The sequence below is a fragment of the Lucilia cuprina genome, chromosome 3 (assembly GCF_022045245.1).
Source record: "Lucilia cuprina isolate Lc7/37 chromosome 3, ASM2204524v1, whole genome shotgun sequence".
Classification (NCBI taxonomy): Eukaryota; Metazoa; Arthropoda; class Insecta; order Diptera; family Calliphoridae; genus Lucilia; species Lucilia cuprina.
Genome location: NC_060951.1, coordinates 109702 through 135833, shown reverse-complemented (window position 1 = coordinate 135833; position 26132 = coordinate 109702). Strand labels below are relative to the sequence as shown.

Here is a 26132-nt window from a genome sequence, read left to right as displayed (position 1 = left end):
TTTAAATTTTATTAAAAATATTTAGTTTGGTTATTAAATTTACATATTTTTTTCTATTAAAAAGAGTAATTTTATGAACATTATCGGTTGGTTTAAAAGGGAAAGCTATTGGCAAAGTATTTGTTTACGGCTGGTAATGCCATGACTCTGACTCAGAGCCAGAGAAAACTCAGAGTCACACGTTATAGCGCAACTGATCAGTAATCACGTTAAACACAAAGAACATTGATTGTTAGTCTGGCTTAAGGTGTATAGAAAATAGATAGAGCGAGTACCTGTTAGTTGGCTGTTGACTGTTGAACGTTTAGGTTGTGTTTTTTAAATAACGCGCTTTAAAACTACATTGAATTAATAAACGTGAACAAAATTAAGTGGATTTACTCAAACAAATATACAAAATAAAAAGCAAACAAAAAATAAAGATTTCTTGTTATTATATACAAAAATAAAGAAACAACTTCCACAATAACAACAAGCGAAAAAAGAGAATATCTGAAACCTATACAACCTTAAAGAATTATATATCTGTACTTACGACTAAAAGAAAAAAGTAAATACAATAACAACAGAAAAAAACAACGAAATAAAACTTAATGTAGATAAAGGTGTGTAGAAAAAATTTTATAATATATACAGCACATACACAACTATAAAAGTATTTATGTGTGTGTATGTATGCACATATTTCTGTAAAAAAAAATCTGAAAATATTAAATTAAACAAGTGTCATTCTTTTTGGTTTGATCAATGGAATGTCTGTGAAATAAATTGTCTAAAAAATTGTTGGTCATAACAAAAATATTTTTGTTAACGCTTAAAGAAATTAATATAAATAAAACGAAAATAAAATGTACTGCGTGGCAAATTAACACAAAATCTACTTTGAAAATCGATTTATAATAAACTCACAGTACAAAATAAAAAACAAATTATTCTCGTACATTTCAATTTTTTGTTGTTGTTTAAGCAAACATATTTAACTAATAACATCATCTCCAACGTCGTCGTCGTCGTCATCAACATCATCATCTTCGTTAGCGATATTAAACATTTTATTAATGATATTTTTGCATAAAGTTTAGAATATTAAATATGGCAGCAGCCATCTTAAATTGTAAGATCACTTAGTAGGTGTGGTATTATACAATACAACTTATACAACAATATACAAAAATGTAGTTTTCCCCCTTTTTATGAATAGATTAATATGAACCTCTTGAAAGTACTAATTCATAAGCTCTTTAATAAAACACATCATATAGTATGAAGTTATTTATTTTTTTTTAGCAGAGTTGTAGTTTTCTTAAGTTCAAGGTGATTTTTAGGTTAATAATAAATTATATTTCAGTTGTTTTTTGTTATTTAATAACAAAAATGTAAGAACTAGGTCAAGTTTTCTGTAAATTTTAATCTAAATGACAATATTTTGCAAGTATTTGCACGAACAGTTTTTCTTTAGCAAATTTCCCGTTTGGGAAGAGAACAAAAAATAAAACAGGATTATTTGGCTTACGGCCAAAAACATAATAAAATCAAGCGTACCCAACCCATTTTCAAAGCAATCAATTTAAACTCCACAGCACTAACAAACTTTATAAAAAAAAAATAATAATATGTACATACAAAACATTACCGTTTTAGCCATAAAAATTCTTTAAACGAAAATAATGAAAAATAAAGCCTCTTATGAACATACATAAGTATGTATGTATGTATGTAAGTTTGTATATCTTCACCAATCAACAATATAAAAAATAAATCGTATAGTTTACGCAGAACGGTATTGTAAAGTAAAAACAGTTAAGCATGCAAAAACAACAATGCACAAAAAAAAATTAAAAAATACAGAACATAAAAGAAAAATCACTTTAAAAGAACTGGTTCCGGCCAAGCAATATAAACCAAACAGAATAATCAATCAATCAATAACTTTTTTCTTTACCTCAAAAGCAATTACCACCAACACAACTAAAAAATTTATGAATTCTTGACTTATAGATATATAGGTTTCTTATACACACGCACACAAACACATATACATATTTATGCATACAGGAAATCCACAAAAGTTAAAAACATTCAAACAAACACACTATGTATATGAATTTATAATAAAAACAAAAAAATTAAAACTTCATAAAGAAAAATATTTTTTTTGCCAAGTTTGTTGTCTAAGTCTTTTGTTGGCTTTTTCCTATTTTATGTTTTGTTTTTATTGCTGTTCTATTCTTTTCTTTAAAATTAATTCTGCTTTGCCATGTTTAGCTTGTTTATGCTTTCAGTGCAGTTGTTGGTGTTTTTTGTGATTTTTAGAATTGGAAAAATGGGTTAAACATTTGGAGAATTTGTTTTTGTTTAAGAATAATTTAGTCTGTTGTGTTTTATTGTTTTTCACACCTGAGATTTTGGTTGTATGCCCCATTTAATGGGTTAATTTAAAGATATGTATTGTTATTCTACATTTTCATAACTGCTAAGTTTTCTTTTTCGTTTATTCTTTCTCATTTTATAGTTAGTACGTTATTTTTGTTGTTTAGCAAAAGAGAAATTATTAATATTATTTCATTTTTTTTTTGTTAAATAAATATATCTTGTTTTAAATTTCTCACAACTATTGCAGCTGAAGAAAATAAAAAAATATTTAAATATTAGCATTTCTGTTTAGCGTTGAGCATAATAATAAGTGTTAAAAAAAATTTACTTTCTATTCATACAAACGAAGTCATAAACTTTAAAAAATGTACAAGTGAATGCCAATGTTGGTATTCACAATTAAACAACTCCTTGTTGCAAAAAAAAAATAATAATAATAAAGAAAAATAAAGACTAATAATACTTTAAAGTTTATTGTCGCATTTTTAATGACATTTTCTTCTTCATTTTCGTTTATGCAGGTTGGTGCCCCGTAGTTCTGATAATTGTTTATAGTTCTATCATTTAAAAAGTGTCAAGTAATGATTTGAAAGCTAATTAAAAAAATAACACTAAGAGAAAGAACAATATTGAACTGTTGTAGATTACTGGTAGTCAAATATGTAACTAGTGTTATGTAAATGAAATAGTATCTAGGGTAGTTATATTTCCAACCTAAAACTAAAGGGTATGTACTGCATTTTTAAGAGTGCAAATAAATCCATACAACATACATACATTCATAATAGCAAAATAATTTTAACGAAAATCATACAATACATGAATTAATAACCGGCTCCCAACAACAAACATAACAACAACAGTTGCAATAACACCAATTTTTTTTAAATATTAAATACCGCTATAACACGTTAATGTTCATTATACGATATTGGCACTTTGAAATTTGTTGGTTTTCATGTCTCACTCTTACTCTCCGCTCTCTTTTGTTGTCGTGTCTCTGTAGTTTGTGTTTGATTTTAATGTAGGGATTTCTACTTTTCACTTTGCCTAATAAGTTGAGGCCATTAAACTTGCAGCATTTGAATTGGAAAATAAAATATTTCAAATTATTAACTTGTTAATAGTTTTGAATAATTTGATAAATTGTTTTCTTTTTTTTTTGTTTATCTTTACTTTTTCTTATAAAATGAAAGTAAATTCTTTAGAATCTTTTCATATAATTTTACATTTTAAACAAATGTACATGGGATTAACTTTGTTTAGAAAAATTAAATAAAAATGCAGTTGAAAATATTCACATCATTGTATTAAGAGATTTTCATTGGCATACTTCTACTTATTTTTATTCATTTGAACTGTTTTTTTTGTTTTGAATTATTCTTCTTAATTCATGAACATATGTACATGTACATATTTAGATGATTGTAACACTTTCAGTGTCAGACTATTCATTCATTATTTATGATTTTGAATATCACTCATTCATTCATTCATTCATTCATTCATTCAATATCGAAAATATGTGGATATTTAAATTTAAATTAGTAGGAAATCACATACTAAATAAGCATAAAACTTTCGCTTCATTTTGTTTCTTTAGTTTTTTTTTTTTTTTGTTAGAAAATGTTTAAGTATTTAAATACACAGTTTAACAAAAGAAAAATATTTTACACTAATACTAATACAAAAAATAGTATAAAAGGGGTTAAGTATGAGCATAAATATAGCACCAGTACTGGTAACTGGTTCCAACATAATGAAGTAATACAACTAATGAAATTTAATTACAAAATACTGCTGTATTTTTAGCCTTCCATGTATGCGATTGTATATCGATTTGAAACTGAAATACCTACACAGGCAGTGAAACTATTTGCTTTAAAGTTCATTCACTTTAAAAAACAATATATTGCCTGCAATACTAAAAAGGTCATAAAGTATTTATTTGTGGATATACATATGCACAGTATTATACACAAATTATAAAAGTTAAATACTTTGGTTGTTACAATAACAAAAAACTTGCATGTTTTATCTTGGAAATTAATTAAAATTGTTCAAAAAAAATTTTGTGTTGTTAATTAATTTGTTTTATCTAAACATTAAATAAATCATAATAAAACTTTCATCGCTCTTATTTTGTACGTTTTTGGCAAAAAAAAACAGAGAAAAACAAAAAAAACTTTTTTTTATCATTTATGCGTAAAGAAATGATATAAATCAATATTGTAATTAAAATTTAATAAATATATTAATTTATGCCATGAAATCTTTTTTACACCAACATACCACAAGTTTTCTTATTTATTTAGTTGCTTTATTGTTGTTGTATTTCTACTAAAATGTTTCTATTCAACTGATGCTGAAAGTAACACTGAATTTGGTTGGTGAATGTTGCGATCATTGAAAAACGTTTAAATTATTTTTGTATTTAGTAAAATTCACTTTCAGTTTACAATGTTTTGTTGAAAAAAAATGATTGTCTTAAGAGTCATGTGTGCTGGCTTATTGTTCATGTTGTTTAAATTTATAAATTTAAAAATATAAATAAATAAAAATATTTTACTCACTCGTATACATGCAGATGGATAGATAGATAGATAGTTGGATTGATTAACTTCTATGTGATTTCACGCTCAGCAAATCATTCGGTTCGACAAACTGTTGTTTTATTTCATTGTACAAATACATTTTTTATAGCTAAAAGAAAACAACAAACAAAAATATTTTAATTAATAAAACAATGCAATAATGTTTTAATAAAATATAAACGTTTTACGTGCAGTTTAATTAAAAACCTTGGCTACAAAACGTTACACTCTATAAGGAATTACACTTTTCGATTTAATTATTTATTTGTGTAACTTTTTGTTCACAAATCAAATATAAATGTAATAAATTACAAAATTTTATTAATTCTAAAACGTTATGTATCCCTTCAATATAAAAGTCGATGTTAACGTATATAGAGTGTTTGCAATTCGTTTCAACTTGTTTTTGATTGTTTGTTATTTGAAGGTTTCTTCTTTATTATTATTGTGCTTTGTAGTTATATACGAATATTTTTGATATTTTATAAGAAAAATCTTGACTTTATATATTTATATTATCTGTGCAACATGCACTCGCAAAAGTAAGGTTTTATTCGTATAAGTGACAACAATTGTTTTCGTGTGTGTGTTTATACATATGTATGGCGGTGGAGTTGTTATTTTTGCAATCATTCATTAATTTAAATTACGAGATTAACTCGGTTTTTTTCTTTTGTTTTGAAAACTAAAGTCTGGGAAAAAGTATTTAAACGAAGCTGTAAATACTACAGACAAATAATACTTTGTTGTTACAATAATAATTATACTCGAAATTATATAGCAAAATTAAAAATTATGAGTTGTTGCATACTCTTTTGTCATATGAAGCTATCAAGCTTGATTTGATCCTAGTCTTATGTCGCAGTTAAGCTCAAATTCAACATACATAAATGCTTTATTACTTTATACACTAGGGTATCATATTGTCGGTAATGTCCTAATATGCTCTCTAACTTTTTTTAAATCTTGTTAAATTTTTCAAGTTATATGATTAGTTTAAAAGTTATTTAAGAAATATTTAAATGTTATAAAATACCAGTCTTGTAATAAATGAGCGAAGGTTCTTACTAGTTCTATTAATATATAAATTATTTATTTAAAAAACACACACATATGTTTGTGTGTGCGACATGATTAAATGACAATAATTCCATAAAAACTAGAATAACACCAATAATTTTTCTTAAAAACAATTTAATGCCAGTTAAGCAAATTTTGAATAAATAAAGACACCAAAGGGTGTATAGCTGTGAAATATAATTTTCTTTATTCGGTTTCCAATGGGTTAATTTTTAGCTAGTTTTGCCTACTTTTTATAATTGTATGTATTTTGCTAGCTGTGTATACATATTTTTTTGTAACGCGCCAAGTGTAAACGTTAAGTTTGTTTATTTGTTGTTGTCTATCTTCAACTATTGGAATGCGGTCAATCACGTCAGTGGTAAAAAAAGCTTATTCGTAGCTGCGACAACTCTCTAATGTTTCAAACTACTGAGCAAATACTAGTCTAATAAACAAAATTGTTATTGGCAGTTGTGATGTATGCGGAGACACTTAACACACAAGCTTGTGTTTTCTTTAAGAGCAAAACATTTCTCCGATACTGAGTCTGACTCTGAATCTGAATCAGAGTCTTCATTTCGTTTTAAAGTTAAATGATTTGTTTTTGTAAACAAGTTTTCAGTGAGTTTTGTTTATTTTCTTAAAATCAAATATTTTAAATGATCTTTTATTATAGACAATATCTGTAAGGTGTATAAATTAAAATCAAAAAATAAAGTTATATACATTCACACAAACGTTAAACGAAAATAAAAATTATATAGAATTGTTTGTATATTATTTTTGACACATGTTGTTTTTTTGTAAATATTGTTGTCACAGCTGTATATATGGGGTATTTTTGTTTGAAACAGGTGAAAGTTTTGTTTCTTCATAATTTCACATATAATAAATCTAGAAATATAAAAATAACATTTTTAGTTTAAATAGCAAGTTTTAGTTGAGCTTAACTGGTTTGTATTGCAATAAAAAGAAAATGTATTAAATGAAATAATTATGAATTTTAAACATGTGCAAGTGTGACTGTTTGTTTCTTAAGTCTTTTGTTTTGCTTATGATCTGTGCAGTGGTAAATAAGTATGTATATTTAAGTAAACTCAATTCATAAACACTCTATACATATTTTTTTTTCAAATTTGTATTATTTATAAAAATTTTTGGAAAAATATCTATAATATTTAAAAAAAAACCTACATAAAAAAGTTTTCAATGAATTGCCATTTACATTTAAAACTATTTTAAGGATTGGTTTAAAAACACAATGTGGGTTTTATTAAAATTTATTTTTTTCTTTTATTTCAGAGCCATGTCTTCAATTATTCTATACTTTATTTAATTTATAAACGAACATTGAAGTGTTTAGTGCGGTTAATTGTTTAAGGAAACCCAACCCGAAATAAAATGGATTGGTCTGAAGGTAATTTGGTATGGTTTGATCCGGGTGTGGGTCATCCTATACCCGGTGAAATACAAGAAGTACACAGGGCTGCCCAAGTCATTGTTGTTCAAGCTGTAATTAAGGGGAAGGTATGTATTAAAATGTTCATATTAAATGTAATGTTTCTACATTCTGGTAATCATATAATTCGATATCTTCAATTAAAAATGTCCCATATTTTTGTACAAAATACAAAAATAATGATCGTATTTCAAAGCACAACAATTACTCTCTAGCTATCTCTGTAGAAATGAAGACAAATGTTATCCTTGTGAGTTTATTGTTTACAATGGTGAATTCAACTTTTTGTTGCAATTTTAACACACCGTATATGTATGTATATTGTTTTATTTTTTTACATAAAAACCACAAAATGATACAAAAAAATTATAAAAGAAGACATTATTCTGGTTTATCAAGATCACATAGTTTGCTTTACTTAGCTGGGTGTGATTGCGGGGAGTTTTGCAGTAGAATCGCACTGGCAATAGCAATTGTATTGCATTAAAATGTTGTTGTTGTTGCAATGTTGCTAAACATGTTCCAATCAAATGGCTCCTCACATGTGTAATATATAAATGTGAGATGCACAGAATGTTGCTGCATGGCTTCTGTTGGCATTTGGCCAATGGTCTCCTTTTAGTTGCAGTGCAAAGACGTTGATATCAAGTGGCGTTCTACAATATTAACGGATTAATATTTGTTTTCTTTGTTGTCATTTTGCTTACTCTCAGATATGCAAACCTGAGAATAATAATTTAAAAAATAACAAATTTTGTTATTGTCGTTGTATTAAACGAAGCCAAACACATACTCATACATATTGAGAAACTATAAATGCGTATTGTGCGCTTTCATTTGGAACCATGGCAACGTTGTGGTTCTATAACGCCTAGTCCAGCGCCATCACCTTCTACAGCTATATTGTCGCCACACATATTGAGGCGTCAACGACCTCCAAGTGTTGAAGACTTTCCCAGCTTGGAAGAAAATACAGAAACCTTACGTTTGAAATTACTCGTAGACAAGAAACGAAAAATGCAAAACCGTTATCCCCAAATAGTTAAGAAGTTGTCGACATTGTGCAGCGATGTGATAGCCAGGCTTGTTCGTAGTTTATATTTAATTATTTTTTTACAAATAATCAAAGATATGTATCTTAATTTTGTTTTTTTTTGTTGCAGCCCCAAACATTTGCTTTACAACCTGGTGAAGGAAATTTGAGACCACGTCAAGATCTGGGCAGCAGTGGTGTGGATGATATGACTATGTTGGATGACTTGCACGAGGCATCGCTTTTGTGGAATCTTCGCTTAAGATACGATAAAGGTCTTATCTATACATTTGCTGGAAGTATTTTAATTGCGGTCAATCCTTATAAAATGTTTCCCGATTCGTATGGCTTAGAGGTGGCTAAACAATATGCGGGAAAGCCATTGGGTACAATGCCCCCACATTTGTTTGCAATAGGAGCTGCAGCTCATGCTGCACTGCCTTCGCCACAAGTCGTGGTAATATCAGGAGAATCGGGATCTGGTAAAACAGAATCAACAAAGTTAGTAATGCAGTATTTAGCAGCAGTAGTCCCAGGTGGAGGTTCTGCTTCAGCTGTTATAACAGAACAAATTTTGGAGGCTGCTCCTCTTCTGGAAGCGTTTGGCAATGCGCGCACTGCACGAAATGATAATAGCTCTAGGTTTGGAAAATATTTGGAGGTTTATTTTAAAAATGGTGCTATCGTTGGGGCCAAAATTACTCAATATCTATTAGAAAAGTCCAGGATAGTTACGCAAGCACCAGGAGAACGTAACTACCACGTTTTCTATGAAATGTTAGGTGGTCTATCAGAAGCTGAGCGCACAAAATACGGCCTTTTAGAGGCAGATAAATATTTTTATCTAAATCAAGGCGCTACAGACTGTGCTCCAGGACGTGTGGATTGGGACTCCCTACAAAGTGCTATGCAAGTGTTGGGAGTATCTGAAGGTGAACGAGAAGGCATTATACGTGTATTAGCCTCTGTTTTACACTTAGGCAATGTTTATTTTCATCGAAGGCAACTTAGACATGGTCAAGAAGGTGTTGAAGTTGGTTCCGATGCTGAGATTAAATGGGCAGCTCATTTATTGCATATATCAGCTGAAGGTTTGCATAGAGCTTTGACTAGCCGTATAACCGAGGCTAGATCAGAACGCCTTCATACTCCATTGAGTATAGATCAGGCCTTAGATTCCAGAGATGCTTTTGCTAAGGCCTTATACTCTGGTCTCTTCAACTGGTTGGTGTCACGCATCAATTCCATCGTGCAAAAAGGTGGAACACATGATGCTCATAGAATTTCTATATTGGATATATTCGGCTTTGAAGATTTGGCCGAAAACTCGTTTGAACAGTTGTGTATTAATTACGCGAATGAAAACCTTCAACTGTATTTCAACAAACATGTATTTAAACTTGAGCAAGCAGAGTACTCCCGAGAGCGCCTGGAATGGACCCCTCTAACATGGGATGATAATTTGCCAGTCATTCATTTGCTGGCTAAGAAGCCTGTGGGAATTTTTCATTTGTTGGATGATGAATCGAATTTTCCTCGTGCCTCAGATATGAGTTTTCTTGAGAAATGTCACTATAATCATGCTCTCAATGAACTGTATTCTCGTCCCAGAATTGGGGCTCAAGAGTTTGGTATCACTCATTACGCTGGTCAAGTGTGGTACTGTGTAGATGGCTTCTTGGATAAAAATCGAGATGCTTTGCGTAGCGATGTTTTGGAGCTTTTGGGATCAAGTAAACTACAACTAGTTTCAGATCTAACTAAACAACTCAGGGCTCAACGAGATTCAGGAAAAACATTGCCCAAAGGCAACAATGGCCGTTTTGTAACAATGAAACCCCGTACACCAACAGTAGCTGCAAGGTTTTCCGATTCGCTGCAGCAACTTTTACAATCAATGGGTCGGTGTAATCCATGGTTTGTGCGTTGCATTAAACCGAATAATGAAAAACAATCACTAAAGATGGATATGCCATGTGTGCTGCAGCAATTGCGATATTTGGGAATGTTAGACACAATACAAATCCGACAGAAGGGTTATCCAGTTCGATTACGCTTCCAACATTTCGTTGAACGCTACCGGCATTTAATGCGTTCTCCATTACCCCGTGGTACGCCCTACAGGGAACTTTGTCGAATACTTTTAGAGTCTATGCCAAATACAGGCATTGAAGGACCAGATTATCAATTGGGTGCCACTAGAGTTTTTCTTAGAGAAGCCTTACACAGAATGCTGGAAAGTGGCCGTTCAGATCGTTTGAAGACATCAGCCGTTGTGATACAAAAACATGTTCGTGGTATGTTGGTCAGAAGACAATTGGCACGTAAAAAGAAGGCTGCAACTCGTATTCAGACAAAATGGCGTGGCTATCGAGAGCAAAAGAAATTCCGTGATTTACGAAGAGGTGCAATTAAAGCTCAAGCATTGTGGCGTGGTAAAATGGGTCGAAAAAGAGTGGTCAAATTACGGGCTGATTATCAGCGACGTCTGGAAGCTCAAAGAGCTCAAAAAGAACGAGAAGCAAAGAAACAAGCTAAAGAAAATTTGGAACGCAGCCAAATTTCTTATTTGGATATTCCTGCTGAACTGGCATTTATCTTTTCGAAAAGCGAAGGCTGGACACCTATACACGGAGATCGTCATTTGGTTAAAGTTGTCGGTACTGTTCCAGGACCTCCAGTAGCAGCCGATCTACCTAAAGATCTAGATCAGTTCTCATTTGGTAAATTCAGTTCGGTATATTGCAATGGATTGCGTTTATCGTCAAGAAGAGAACCCATAACAACACCCTTCCTTACAAGAGCAGCTTCAAGAGATCAGGACTTTCAAGATTCTTTGGCTGTATTTAAATTGATTCTTCGCTGGACAAATGACAAAACGATGGATGGTAATAAAGAAAAGGTTTTATCTGACTATATTGTCCATAAAGGTTTGTCATCACGTGGCTTGAGAGACGAAATTTTGGTGCAGTTGTGTAATCAAGTTTATAATGCCGATGATTTACAGGCACAACGTATTTGGCAATTAATGGCTCAGTGTTTGTCTTGTTTCCAACCTGGACCTGCATTTAGCAAATACTTAATGAAATTTATTGTTGACAATGCTCCTGATTCTATGAGAGATATGTTGCTTAAGAAAATTTTGAGAAACGCCAACTCGGCTAATAACTGTAGAAACTTTACTCCCTCTTGGGTCGAATGGAGAGCTATATCCCGAATGTCTGATATTGCAGTAGCATTAACTTTACCAGATGATGCAAATCAAACTGTAGCTATTGATTCGTGGACAACTTGTGAAGAAGCTGCCTCTTTAGCTGTTTCAACTTTAGGTATATCAAATCGTGGATGGACTGTCGTTTTAGATGATGGAAAACTAGTAACTGATTCATGTGGACTTGATTATGTTCTAGACCTTATCTCAGAAAAGGAACTCTGCCCAGCTTTTCCTGCACTACGAAGTGATTTAATGACAACTGGCGCTAAATTTAATAGAACTATATTGTCGGATCACGATGGAAATACACCCAGAAGACCTCAGGTACCACCGCCAGAGCCACCCAAAATAAAAGTAAACCCTACAAGTGAATCCCCAATATCCGATTCAAATGACGAGCAACCTATACGGAAAAATTCCCGAAATTTACTTTCGAGAAGTTCTGCATTAAATGAACGGTATTTTGAACAAGAGAAATCAAGATCAAAGTCACTTGATGATCTTTTGGCTGGTGATATCACAGATTTAGATCAGGCAACAGAAACAGAACCTTTGACTAACTTAGGACTTTCAGAAAGTCGTCTCAATGAGAGATACCATTCAGCTGAACGTCTTACACCTATGGGTAAAGAAACGGGCCCACGATACCAAAAGTCGCAATATGCTGGAAGAAGATCACATGCAGGTTCTCACTCTAGCAAGTATATGGATAAATCGGAGTATGCTACTCGTTCATCGGCTATGTCAGATACAAGTGAGGCTCCTTCATTGGCTTCACATGTACGTCGTGTACGTGTACCTTCCCAAGCTTCAGATGTTGATCAATTTTTAGATGATTTATTTAGTCCGGTATTAGATGGTTCATTAGATGAACTGTCCGATGCCAGATCACTAGCTGCTAGTATAAGAGGAGGAAAAGGTATGCCCGATTTAAGTTTTGAATTAGATGACACAGAATTTTTAGAGGCTCCAGATAGTGAAATGAATGATTTAATTTGGGATTCACATACTCTCGCATGTAAAATAAAGGGTGGTGGCGAAAACTCAGCAAATTCTGAAGAAGCTCCATCTGCTAATTTGGACGAATATATAACAGGTTTATTTAAACCAATATTTGTCAATGACGCTGTCAAAGTTCTTACTGAACAAGCAGAATTAATTGAAACTATTAAGGGTGGTGGAACTGCCCAAGCACAAACCAGTGGAAATTCAACATTTGTAACTTCCCCCATTGTGGGACCAATTAGCCCTATTTTAGCCTCTAATTCTGAAAATTTATTACAAATTGTTAATTTACCACCTGATGCAGATCCTGCAGTTTATCAACATCAGGTGCAGCGAGCATTTTTGCAATCGGCAATGGCTCAAAATCTTCAAATTCAACAACAGCTACTAGCGCAGAATCAAGCATTGCAAACTTTACTTAGTCAACAAGATACTGCACCAACGGGTACAACATCACCTCCTCCCCTAATGCCGGTATTAGCATCAGTACAACAATCATCAGCTTCTTCAAATAGCATTACCAGTAAAATTACTATTGCTAGTGAGCACACAAATGTTAGGAAGCAAAGCGTCAAAAATAGAATTTCTCAATTTTCGGAAAATGATCGAAACCGAAAAGTTTCTTCTGATAGCGGAGGTTCGTTAATACCCCCTCCACCTCCTCCACCAATGCCACCACCAATTGAAGTAAAAGATCCATCGGAAACAAGACACTTCCTAGACCCTTATGGACGTGCCAAGACAGTAAGAATTGGAAAATGGAGATGGCCGCCCCCGCAAGATGGACCACAGTTTGAAACCGAAGAAGACTTTTTCGCTTTTAAAATGAGACAAAATCAACGAAAAACTACGCCCCAGTCACAATTCCATAGCAGCAATGGTTCCTTAACAGGTTCTGCAATGGAGTGGGAAGAATTTGAAGTTAATGACAGCTCAAAGAGTCCCTCGCCGGCAGTAGTAATGCCAGTACATACAACACAAATGGTACGAACACAAATTAAAATAGAAACAGAACCTAAAAATACTAATAAACAACCAATGATGGAACAATTACAACCCCAACAAACAGTAATAACTACTAAAGTGGCTAAGAAAAGCTTTGAAATTGGAGCTGATAGACCACCACCAGGCAGTGTTGGAAAACTAAAATTGAGCTCCGAAATGAGACAACGATTAGAACAGGTAACTGCTGGCCACTCTGTGCGTTCAACAGTAAGTACGAAATCAGAACAACGAGCTCCTGCTAAACTGGAGGATACTAGAAAGTTAATGTTACAACAACAGCTAAGTGGTCATTTTGCCCAAATAGAGAGTAATAACAATGCTGTAGCCGATTTACACTCAGTGCGTTCTCAAGTAGAACGAATGGAAGAAAAGTTATCACCTCCACCAATTTGGCCGTCACATGTGCCACCAGCACCCAGCATTCCAGCACCACCCCCACCAATAAGACCACCCAACGTGGCGCCACCAGCTCCGCCACCGGTTCCCAAGAGCCCACCAGTGCGTCCCGATCAAGAGGAAATTGAATATCGCAGTCAAAGTAAAGATGTACCAGCATTTATACAGCGCCAAGAACGTGATACATTCGGCGCTAGGCACAATTGGAATGGTTCTGATGACTCCAAAGATGCCTATGATTCATGGGGAAGGACAGAAGCTGCCAAATTAGACATGGTATATGAAAAGAGTTTTAAAAAAGAAGCAAAAAATAATCATGAACGTGATCGTTCAAGATCTCGTTCACGTTCAAGAGATCGAGACGATTTTTCCGAATCTGTGTGGGATAGGTCAGAAGTCGAAGGTCCTGCATCTAGTGGTAGTGATAGAGAACGAGAAAAAGAACGTGAAAAGCGGGACAGAATATATGAAATGCGACAAGTAGAAAGAGAGAAGGAAAGCAATAAAGTCTATCAACCAGCTCCTCCTAAAGTTGTCACTGCTACTATAGAAAGACAAGATCGTACAGATAGTTTTGGACCTGTAGTATCAACGGAAAGAAAGTATTCATACCAGGCAATGACGTCAAACAATAATAATATTAATAACAAAAGACCAATAACTTCTGCCCCCAGTCCCACAACGTCAATGACTTCTAACACACCAGCAACATTCCGCACACACATGGCCCAAAAATATGAAAAAGAAAGAAAGCGCAAGTCATCCGCCACATCAACCACCGTATCGCAAAGTACACGCCGTGACGAAGAAACTGATGGTGGCGACGAATGGCCACTGCCTGCTATTCCAGCACCAGTTCCAGCCCCTCCATCTTTAAAAAGTCCAGCGAATGCATGTTTAACCTACAATCGAGTGCCATGGAAATTGAGAGTGCGCAAAGAAGTATTTCATCCTAATGAACCCATAGGACCACCCATAGCATTAGATTTGCTATTTGCTCAAGTATCATCTGACATCTTTGGCTTGACCCCTTCTTTACGTATTTCGCCTCAAGAAAAAGCTGCCGCAATAAATATGCTCAATGGTCATGGTGTAACAGTTGAAACGGTTCGAAGTCAAAATGTTCGCGCCTTAGTTAAGCGTCACTTAATTGATATGGCTAGAGAATGGCCTTTATATTTCGCTCGTCTTTTCCCAGTACAAGGAGCACCACAATACCCAGACGTTTCTATAATGGGCATCTCACATAATGGCCTGTACCTAGCACGACGAGATGCAGACTATTTGATTGTAGTTCAGTCTGTACCATTTAATGAAATACAGAACGCAATAACACTACCAAGGCCAGCATCACTGCAACTTAATTTACGAAATGGAAAAAATGTTCAATTACATGCTGCTAGAGCCGCAGCTATACAAGCAATGATCACATCCTTTGTACAAGAGTTTAGAAAGGTAAGTGAATATTTTTCGAAATTTCTAAAAATATATATTTTAACAAAACATATTAAAATATTAATTGATTAGCATTCGTACGTTTAGAGTCTCGTATTACAATGTATTAATGTTTTTGAAAAATAAAACAAGTTCAACTCGCCTGTTTACATACAAAGAAAAAATATAAGATAAAACTATTCCAATATTTCTGTAATTTAAAGCCATAAAAAATGTTTGTCCATAAGCAATATATATGTTAACTAACTAAAGAGAAATGTGTCCATGTGTAAACGAAAAACAAAAATTCAAAATAATAACAAAAACATATATTAATATATGTATGTCTGGATGTATATTTGTACATACATACATATGTTTACTCATTATATATGTACATACATACTTACAAACAATCAAACAATAAGCATTTCGTTTATTATAAATTGCAAATGAAGATTTACATTTTTATTTCATTGTTTTTTATATTTTATATTTTAAACCAAATATACATATTGGTATGTAAGTAAGTGTATATATTAGGGTATTCAATTTAATTACTTTATAATAAAATTGTTTAAAATTATTTGTTTAATGCATAAAGTCGAATACTGTTTATATGTATGTTGTATATATGTATTTTACAAAATTTTAAAAATATTTCGCTTCTTCTGGAGAATTTTTTTAAACTGCATATATACAAACACACATTTATTTCTATACATTTTGCGAAAAAGGGAAATAATCTAATAAAAAATAAAACATTGGATACCCTAATATTCAACCATTTAAATCAAATTCGAATAGTATGAAAAACTATAAAAGTAATGAATTAAAAATTAAACTATATAAAATCATTTTATGACTACCAGTTGTAAATTTGTATCTTCATTCACTTACTATACATACAAATGTATGTATGTATTTGTAGACGATGAGTTTGTATGTGTTGACTGATGAAACAAATATTAATACATACATACATAGATTGAAAGTTTTTCTTCTTGGGGAGGCTTAACATTTACTGGTTTGTGGATCAGGTTTGGTATTATACGTACGTCTTATAGCGATCAAACAAAGTGACTCTTCGGCTTAAAACTTGCACATTTAACTTCCAACAAAACAACAGTTACATGTGTTTTTTTTCAATTGCATACACTACTGTCTGCTCAAACGGTCACTTTATATAATAGAATATTTAATTTTATTTAAAAATTAAGATTGACACCATGTTGAAATTCAAATGTTTAATAAAGTTTTTGATGTTTTATTATAGGAGTTTTTGTAGGGAAAATATGTGTAATAAACTTAAAATAATTAAATAATAACTAAATGAATAGGGGGGAGGTATAAAAAAGTTCCATATCTATTAACGAATTGTCAAAACTACTCAAAAATAAATTTTATAAGACACTAGTGAATTATCTATAAGTTCTTCTAATATTAACGTTATATTCATTCATATACAATTCTTTTTATTTAAATGCCGTATATTGCGGCCCCAGTCTATCTCCTATTCCCATATGCATAGATATTTATACACAGAAAAACTCACACACATACATGCACAGGTTTATATGTTTGACTCGTACATTTATAAGCTTCGCTGATTGCTCAGTGAAATGGTCAAGCGCCTTTTGTGGAGTTATAATACAATTCAGTTGAAGAAAACATGTCCACCAGCTAAAACATGAATCGCGGGAAATTAAAAAATTTATGAACGAATTTGCAATAAAACAAAACAAAAAAACTCTAAAACAAAAAAGTAGAACAATTACGAAAAAATGGTTATGTTTACGAAAAAATCCGTTTGTAGATAAATAAGCATTTTAATTATGTGGATCTACGTTTAAATGGAACAATTATAAAGTGTTTAAACAAAAAAATTATAAATAAATAAATGTTCTAAAGTGAAATTGAGCATAAAGACATAGTTGCCTAGAACAAAAAATAACATCCGGTTTACGGTTTAGTTTCAGATTCTAAAAATGGCAAATATAATGAGGTGTTAGATTGTGATATTGTGATACACAGTATATGGCCGTGCGACTAAGACTCAAAACCTTATTAATTGACACTGGAGACAGTAAGAAATACCTAAACTTGACCTTTATAAAAAATAAAATAAAACAAACCAAAAAAAAAATAAAATAAAATACAAGTACAAGTATGTATCTACTTATATGAGTATGGACTACAAGTGCATTTAACAATTGTAAATTATTTATTTAAACAACTTTCACTGCCAATTTTTTTTTTGGATTTTCGTTGTGTGCAGAATTTATATAGTTTGATTTTTATTTAGTATCGACTGTCTTCAGCAAGGCTCATGTTAAGTTGTAAAGCCGTTAAAATTAACATTAAAGTAAATAAAAGTGGTCCAAAACGAGATTATTACTATGAAATTTATTTCAAAAATAACTATCATGTCTTATACTTGTGAGCGAATTCAATAATAAACTAGTATTTGCCTCACACTCTCCAAAAGCCTTCACATTGTGGTCAGCGATTGTAGTGCAATTAGTTAATACAGATCTATAAAACGACTCCTAGCTTTTTTGTTTCTCGTTATTACTTATTGTTGGTTTTTGGCAGTAAAATGTCAGAAAGTTTGCGTGGCTCAAAATCCTCTAATTCGCGTCATAACAGCAGCAGTAGTGGTAGTGGCAATGGCAGTCATGGTAGAAATCTTGACAGCATACCTCATAAGTTCAGCAGTATTGTCAATAAGGTGGAGTCCTTAATAAACAAAATGAATTATGATAAGCATAATAATAACAATCGTCATGATGGCGAAAAATGTTCTAGTTCTCATAAGGAGAACAAACGAAAGACAAAAATTAAACAGCAATACAAACAGAATAATAGATATGATCACAGTATTGCTCTAAATTGCAATAATCGGACTACATCCATGGATTCCCTTAACAACCTTACAGATATAGAGATCGATAGTTTTGATGATCGTGATACAAATGATACTAGAACGACCAATACAAATACAACTAATACTACCACTACAAGCAACAATACTAACGACATATATTCCGATTCAGATGATGCGGAAATTGCTCACATAACGGGCACTACATCTGTTCAAGTCCACAGACGTATTGAACTGGACCAGTTAACAGATGAGACTATACGAGAGTTTAATGAACAATGCTCTTCATTAAGCCACGATATGGAGTTCTATAACTCTTGGCAGAATGAGGAAGAACTAGAACATAGTTCCACACATACATCTAAGCATTCAAATGAGGATGATATTTATGATGACTCTATTCAACATCAGTTCAATAGTTGCCAACAAAATACTGAAATTGATCAACACACTACTACAACTACTACTACTAAAGATGCCAACAATAACGAGTGTTCTGCTTCCGAAATTGATACTCAAGACTGGCTGGATAAACTAAAAATGAACGAAGAAGAAGAACCCGTCGAAAAGCATCAGGAATATAAAACGGAAACCAACAAACCTTTAACCCACATACAACAGATTGTTAATAATATAACGCAACAAAGTAGTAATTTAAAAGAACAACACAGCAAGCAAAACTATAACGAAATAGAAATTGACAGCACAATAAATGAAGACGGCAGCAGCAATAGTTTTACCAATCAGACATCGACTGCAATAAATGGCAATATGGCGAAAACTCGTCGTTCAAGCGTTGCCTCCAGTGGTTCAGTGGGACGCATGGAAACAATATTGGAAGAACCAACGGAGTGTAAAATTTCTGTAAAGGAAATTTTACAACGTTTTGAAACAATGAACAAAAATGAGGTACTCATTACATACGAGTCTATATGTATATGCAATATATGTTAATAAATTACTAAATCGACCTAAAAATTTTATATGAAAACAATATAATGTTTAAGCAAAAGTTAAACGGATATAACAAAACTTATAGATGGATAAACTTATACAAAAAATTTAAGTAGATTTTATTTGTTTTGTGTAAGAATATATTTGCTTTAATTGATTCAAATTATATAATGAGTAATTGGACAAACTTAACAGCTCAAATATATAGGAATGTATTGCAACTTCTACTTTGATTAACAGCAGTTAGGCCAACCACATAAAAACTTTTACATATTTCCTTGTAATAATAACTCATCTTTACAAAAGCTTTTACTACATTATAAATTGTGTTGTTTTTTGCAATATTTGTGTTTAACTTTTTTTAACACAACGCTAATGAAAGCATTTTAAATAATTGTTAACAACATTATGACATAATACAATGAAGTGGGTATCCACTACTCTTTTGTTTAACACATTATCAAATATTTTGTTATTTTATTCAAATCATCATTCAGTCTATCTAATTATCTGCATATGTAAATTACAAAAGTGTTAAAAGATATTCATTTGCGGCACTTTTTCATAAGCAGAGATAAAGAGACAGGGCAATCAAAAATTTTAAAATTTGACTTTTTTTATTTGTTAACCCCTAAACTTGAACTAAAGACTTTGTGAGTGCTTTTTATAAAAGAAATAAATTTGTTTAAACATTATGTAGACTTTCAAAATTTAAATGTGACATTTGTTTTGTTTTCAATTTATTTTTTAATTCTGGCATTATATTAAAATTATTTTGAAAGTAAAAAATGTAATAAAACAATTGCTGCATTACACTCAGACAAACAATTATAAAATAATGCTAAAAACTAAAATCGTTTTCTGTGGCCAGTCAAACGAAGATGAACTCGCACATAAAAAAATAAGAAAAAACGTACATAATTTATTATATTTTTTTCTTACACTAATGTTCAAGAGCATTCGGTCACTCAACTGAACAAAGAAAAACGGGTACAATTTTGATTTGATTAAAAAAAATACGACTAAAAAGAAAAATATCTTACAGTTAGAGTTTAAAAAGCCAAGGAGTATGTATGTATTTGTACCAACTCAAATCAAAGTCAGTTAGTTAGTTAGATGTGCTATGAAAATATATTTAATTGAAAATTAAATAAAATTTTAATGTATGGACGCTTTCACGCATCTTGTATAATTATAATGAAATATGAAACTTGTACAACTAAATGAAGTAGAGAAATACAATGAATTCTACGACCCAATTAAAAAAATAAACGTGTGGTCTTGTTTCGGTTAAAATTAGAAAATAGCAATAAACAAGAATAATTTTGATTAAAGATTCCAAGAGCAATAAAAAGTAGATAAATAGTATTTGTATAGCAATTTGGAAAACAGCATAGAGAATGGAAGAAAATACTAGAGTAAATAGAAGATGTACATAGCTTTTAGTAAATTACTCGAACTAATTATACAATAGTTTTAAGTTAATATTTGCGACCACACTAATATTCCAAAAACGTTTAGCGTTCGTTAAAAATGTTATTTTTAACAATTAATAAATTAAAAATTCATGCATTTTTATCAGAGAAAAATATACATAGTAGTAATTTTTACAAGTTCACATTTCATAACTGCAATGGTAAAACACGTTTTTGGTGTTTGGCCAACATGTTCTACACGATTGTTACGACGTTATGTATAAAATGTGCAAAAGATTTTCAAAATTTCGAAGTTGTAATGTTGCAAACTGTTGGCTTCTCTCCAACAAGTTTTTGTTGCATGTAATATGCGATTAAAATGCAATGGGCGTTTGATCGAACATATTCAGGGTGCCGCCTTGAAATTAATATCAAACACTTACATGCTAAAACTAAAATACTTTCACAGCCATAATGATTTGTGGCACCAAATTTAATAGATAATATTTTTAAACCAGCTATATAAATTTACTTTCCCAATGTTTTAATGATAACGACTGTTGTCAATACATTTTAGCATTCATATATTTATCTATTTTATGTTATATTTAAAATGCCTCCTACACTTGATTTTTTACACAGACTCAATCAAAAGCTTCAACACTTTCGTCTGGTGTTCGAGCAGCCGCACAGACGCTCAATGTGCCTATTGAAAGACTCGAGTCGCGGCAATCAAATCATCGTGAACAAATAAATAACAACCAACACAGTGTAATCACTCAACAGCACAATATGCGTAATACCTCGTCGCCCCTAATGAGTGGTTCCTACGAAGAGCAACATCTTCATCACCAACAACAACAACAGCAGCTTCAGCAACAACAGACTCACCATCATTTACAGCAGCAGCAACAACAGTCACACCATCATCAACGTGAGCAACTAAGAGAACCCCATTCTCGTAATATGCACCACGGCATTAGTGACTCCATCGATCATCATACACAAATCACGCAGGCTTCACATCATTATAATGGTCATGGTGATGAGGATGAACGTTTGGATGACAGAGAACACTTTAATGAGCATCATCAATATGCTAAACAACAAAGCTTCCTACATTCATCACGTAAGAATTCCAATCAACACCACTCCGCTACAAATCCACATACGCGAGAACATCACTCTGCAGTGCAGCAGACTCAACAGTCGCAGAATTTGGATGCAAATTATATGGCTGAAGAGCATAATGGAGGCACGACTTCACCCTCTGTTACGAGATATTCTTTGTTGCAATTTGCTATGCAACACTTTAGAAATGAGTAAGATTTTTTTATCGATCATCAATAGTTGTACTTTAAAATCATTAAATTGATTTTTTTACTTGTAGCCAAATTGTTGATTCTCGTTCTCATGGCCGTGATGCTTCCGAACGTTCGTCTAATCGTTCGTATGCAGAATTGGTTAAATGGCAGGGTACACCCATGCGTATTCCCCTGTTACGTTTACCCAATGATTTAGCTCCATTGGCTTTGGAATGCTTCGATTGCATATTGCGTTATTGTGGAGATATTCCTATGGAACCCGATCTTACAGAAGTTAAATGTGTCTATACGGTGCTAATGGTAAGATGATCTATGATTAAATTATAAGAATTAAAATTACATTTTTTTGCAATATTTCCACGTGTTTTCAACTTCAGCATTGTCATAAATATTTGGCTTTACGTGATGAAGTTTATTGCCAGTTAATGAAGCAAACTACTGCTAACCGCTCCCCCTGTCCCGATTCAACACAGAGAGGTTGGCGCCTGCTCAGTATTCTAGCGGCATACTTTGGATGCTCAGATGCGTTACGACCATATTTAATTGAACATCTAACCTCGGCCGCTTCAGATCGTAGACGATCTTGTCATGGTACCGCCGCTGTGTGTTTGACTAACTTACGTAAGACTGCACGTTGTGGTGGTCGCAAAAATGTGCCGAGTGTTGAAGAAGTAACAGCTGTTTCAGCAGGTCGTTCGGCTAGGCGCCAAATATATCGCCTTCCGGGAGGTGCTGAGCGTGTAGTAAATACAAGATGTTCTACGGTGGTGGCAGATGTAATATCGGAACTCTGTGCCCTTCTAGGCATTGAATCCGAAACTGAACAACAGGAATTTTCCTTATATTGTATAGTCCAGGGAGACGCGTTCACTATGCCTCTGGCTGCCGATGAATATATTTTGGATGTTACTACTGAACTTTTGAAATCTGGCCAGCCCTTCTATTTAATATTCTGTCGGTCAGTATGGCATTTCGCCTTAAAGCGAGATCCTGCACCAACTCCCCTTTATGTAGAAGTATTATTCAATCAAGTAGCGCCTGACTACTTGGAAGGTTTGCTGTTAGAGTTACCCAGTACAGGAGTACCGCCACCAGAAGTGGTCAGAGATATGGCTCGCATAGCAGCCTTGCTGCATAGAGCAGCAGATTTAAGTCATGTACCAGCTATGAAGGAAATAAAATTCCTATTGCCTAAACCGGCTTTAGGCATTAGAGAAATAAGACCCGCTCAATGGGTGGGTCTAGTTCAATCTGCTTGGCCCCAAGTTGCAAACTTAAGCCCGGGCCAGGTGAAGGCTCAATTTTTGAATGTGCTGTCGGCATGGCCTTTATTCGGTAGCAGTTTCTTTGCTGTGAAACGTATATGGGCCGATGAAGGCCCTCATGTCGACGATAGTCCCATGTGGCGAGATTTGATATTGGCATTGAATAGACGAGGAGTATTGTTTTTGGATCCCAACACACATGAAACCATGCAACATTGGCCATTTATGGAGGTCATATCGACACGAAAGGTAAAAAATCCCAAATCCCTAATATTTACTCCAAAAACTTAATGATTTTTTTTGCATATTTTCGTTTCTTTTTTAGGTACGTTCTGAAGATGGTGCTTTATTTTTGGATATGAAGGTTGGCAACCTAATGCAGCAACGTGTCATACGTGTCCAAACAGAGCAAGCTCATGAAATATCTCGTTTAGTACGTCAATATATAACAATGGCTCAAATAAGTCAACGCGACAAGAGAGATGTTAATTAAAATATTATTTAGGCTTAACTAATTAATTAAAAAAAAGAATATCCCTTAGTACATATACTTTTATATATTAATATAGTGAACGAGTGATTGTTTCTCAACAATGTAATTGATACAATTCACACGTACACCGATACTGATACTTTTTTACTTCAACTACTTTGCTTTAACTGTATTTCAGAGCGATCGCAGAATTTGTCTAAATTATAAGAAATTTTAAATATATATTTTTTTTAAATATCTTAAAATGCCATATTCAACCTTTTAAATGGATGTTTATAAAATCAAGAATATTGTTTCGTTTTTTTTTTCCAAAAATATTTTCGATAAATCTTCGTTTTGGTATTATAAGTGCAATTTAAATGTTTTACCTTTTTTCCATTTATTTAGATAATAAAATATTTTTTATTTGTGTTTTAAACAATATACATAGATACATACATATTATTTTGTGTATATCTTTAAGAATAAATTAAATATTATATTCATACATATAAAAAATATATATTTATATATACATACATACATCTTTATAATGCTAGTTTTATGATGAAATAATCAGAAGGTTTTTAATTACATTTCTCCTTCAGCAAAAAAAATTGTTGGTAAGTATTTCTTTGTATTTTTATTTAAATCAGTATTGCAATTTAAAAATACATGAGGACATAAGCAAAAACATTTTCTGGCAACACTGATTGAGATAATGAAAAATATGATGTACATACATAGATACATACATACATATATAAATTGTCAATAGTTTAATATTAAAAAATTTTAACGCTTTAATAAAAACTTTTATTCGAACTTGTAAAGCTTTTATTCGAAGTTATATGGAAACAAAAAAATATATCAAAACACATAGTTAGCACATTTCCCTTTCCGTTTACAATAAAAAACAGAGCTTTACTCTAATTTATAATAAACGCTATCAACGGCCAGATGAAGAGGAAATAAAAATACTCAATTGAGATTTTTCCAAAGTAATTTGTAAACCCACTATAAAAGCGCCGAAGAAAATACCTTAGAAATTAAGTAAAAATGGTTTGTGTTAGTTTTGTCGAAAAAAGTGACATTTGCACCGAACATTTTTAAAAAGTTTGAAAATTACAAAACTATAAAAATCAACTCTCTTACATAAACATATATACACCATAAAAAGGCGATTTAATTATAGAAACATATTAAAGTAAACAATTCGATTAAATTAGGTAATTTAAAATTTTATGTACATAATATGTATGTATTTTACAAAAAAATTTTTAAATAATTTTTTTGAAACAAAAACAAAACAATATTATTATTACGACATACTACGTTACAACCCTAAAACTCTAATTGTGATTTGGATAAATTGTTTAATGATTAATAGCAATATATTAATGAAAACGACTTACCTTTAAATCACCTATTTTTCATTTAGAAATATTTTAATTATAATTTGCTGAATATACATATTTAAAAATTTTATTATTATTATCTTTTTTTTAATAAAAACACTTTTTTCTATTAAGACTTTTCTCTATTAACTATAGCATATAGCAAAAACACTTTTTTCTATTAAGACTTTTCTCTATTAACTATAGCATTTTTTTCATTTATTTTAACGCTACTTGATTTACTTCTTTTCATTTTTTAATATCAAACAACTTTTTTAGCTTTTTTCTTAGCTCTGCTTTTTTATTGGAAACTTAGGCATTTTTTTTATTTTTTTTTATTAGAAATCAAGTAGAATTTTTTATAAAAAAAGCTTTTTTTCTTAGCTCTGCTCTTCTCTTATTGGAAACACTACACTCACATCATTTTCTTTCTTATTTTCTTTGCTCTGCTCTTTTTTATTGAAAACTTTAGCACCTTTTTCAATTATTTTATCAGAAATCAACTAGGTTTTCTTCTTTTAATTTTTTAATAAAAAAAAACTTTTTGCTTATTTTCTCAACATTTTTTCTTTGCTCTGCTCTTTTTTTTTATTAAAAAAACTGCACTCACATCAAACATATTGTATTGTACTACGAACGGAGGAAATAGCGACCGGTTTTAAAAACTAACTTTATACACTTTTTTTAAATTTTCTGTAATTTTTCGATGATTTTTTATACACAGATGTAAAACAACAACATTTATAATAAATGTTATGCTAAAAATTAAATTTTCTTATTTTTACTAAAAATATTATTAATTTACTAAAACACTTCTACTGGACGTTCGAAACGTGAGAAAATTG

At 31.8% G+C, this 26132-nt stretch overlaps 1 protein-coding gene across 2 annotated transcripts; it reads left to right on the top strand.

Moving 5' to 3' along the window:
* Window positions 1–328: 328 nt before the first annotated feature.
* Window positions 329–24394, top strand: LOC111691087 (unconventional myosin-XV). Of its 2 annotated transcripts, XM_023453728.2 has the most exons (7): window positions 329–605; window positions 7332–7556; window positions 8652–15596; window positions 21471–22150; window positions 22219–22453; window positions 22531–23667; window positions 23744–24285. In XM_023453728.2, the coding sequence occupies exons 2-7, from the start codon at window positions 7431–7433 to the stop codon at window positions 23909–23911; spliced, it is 9291 nt and encodes a 3096-aa protein (XP_023309496.2). In that variant the 5' UTR covers window positions 329–605; window positions 7332–7430; the 3' UTR covers window positions 23912–24285. The 2 variants fall into 2 exon arrangements, with proteins under 2 accessions (XP_023309496.2, XP_046802862.1); XM_046946906.1 differs by lacking the exons at window positions 329–605; window positions 7332–7556 and adding an exon at window positions 8132–8574 and having other exon boundaries at window positions 23744–24394.
* The last annotated feature ends 1738 nt before the right edge of the window (window positions 24395–26132 follow it).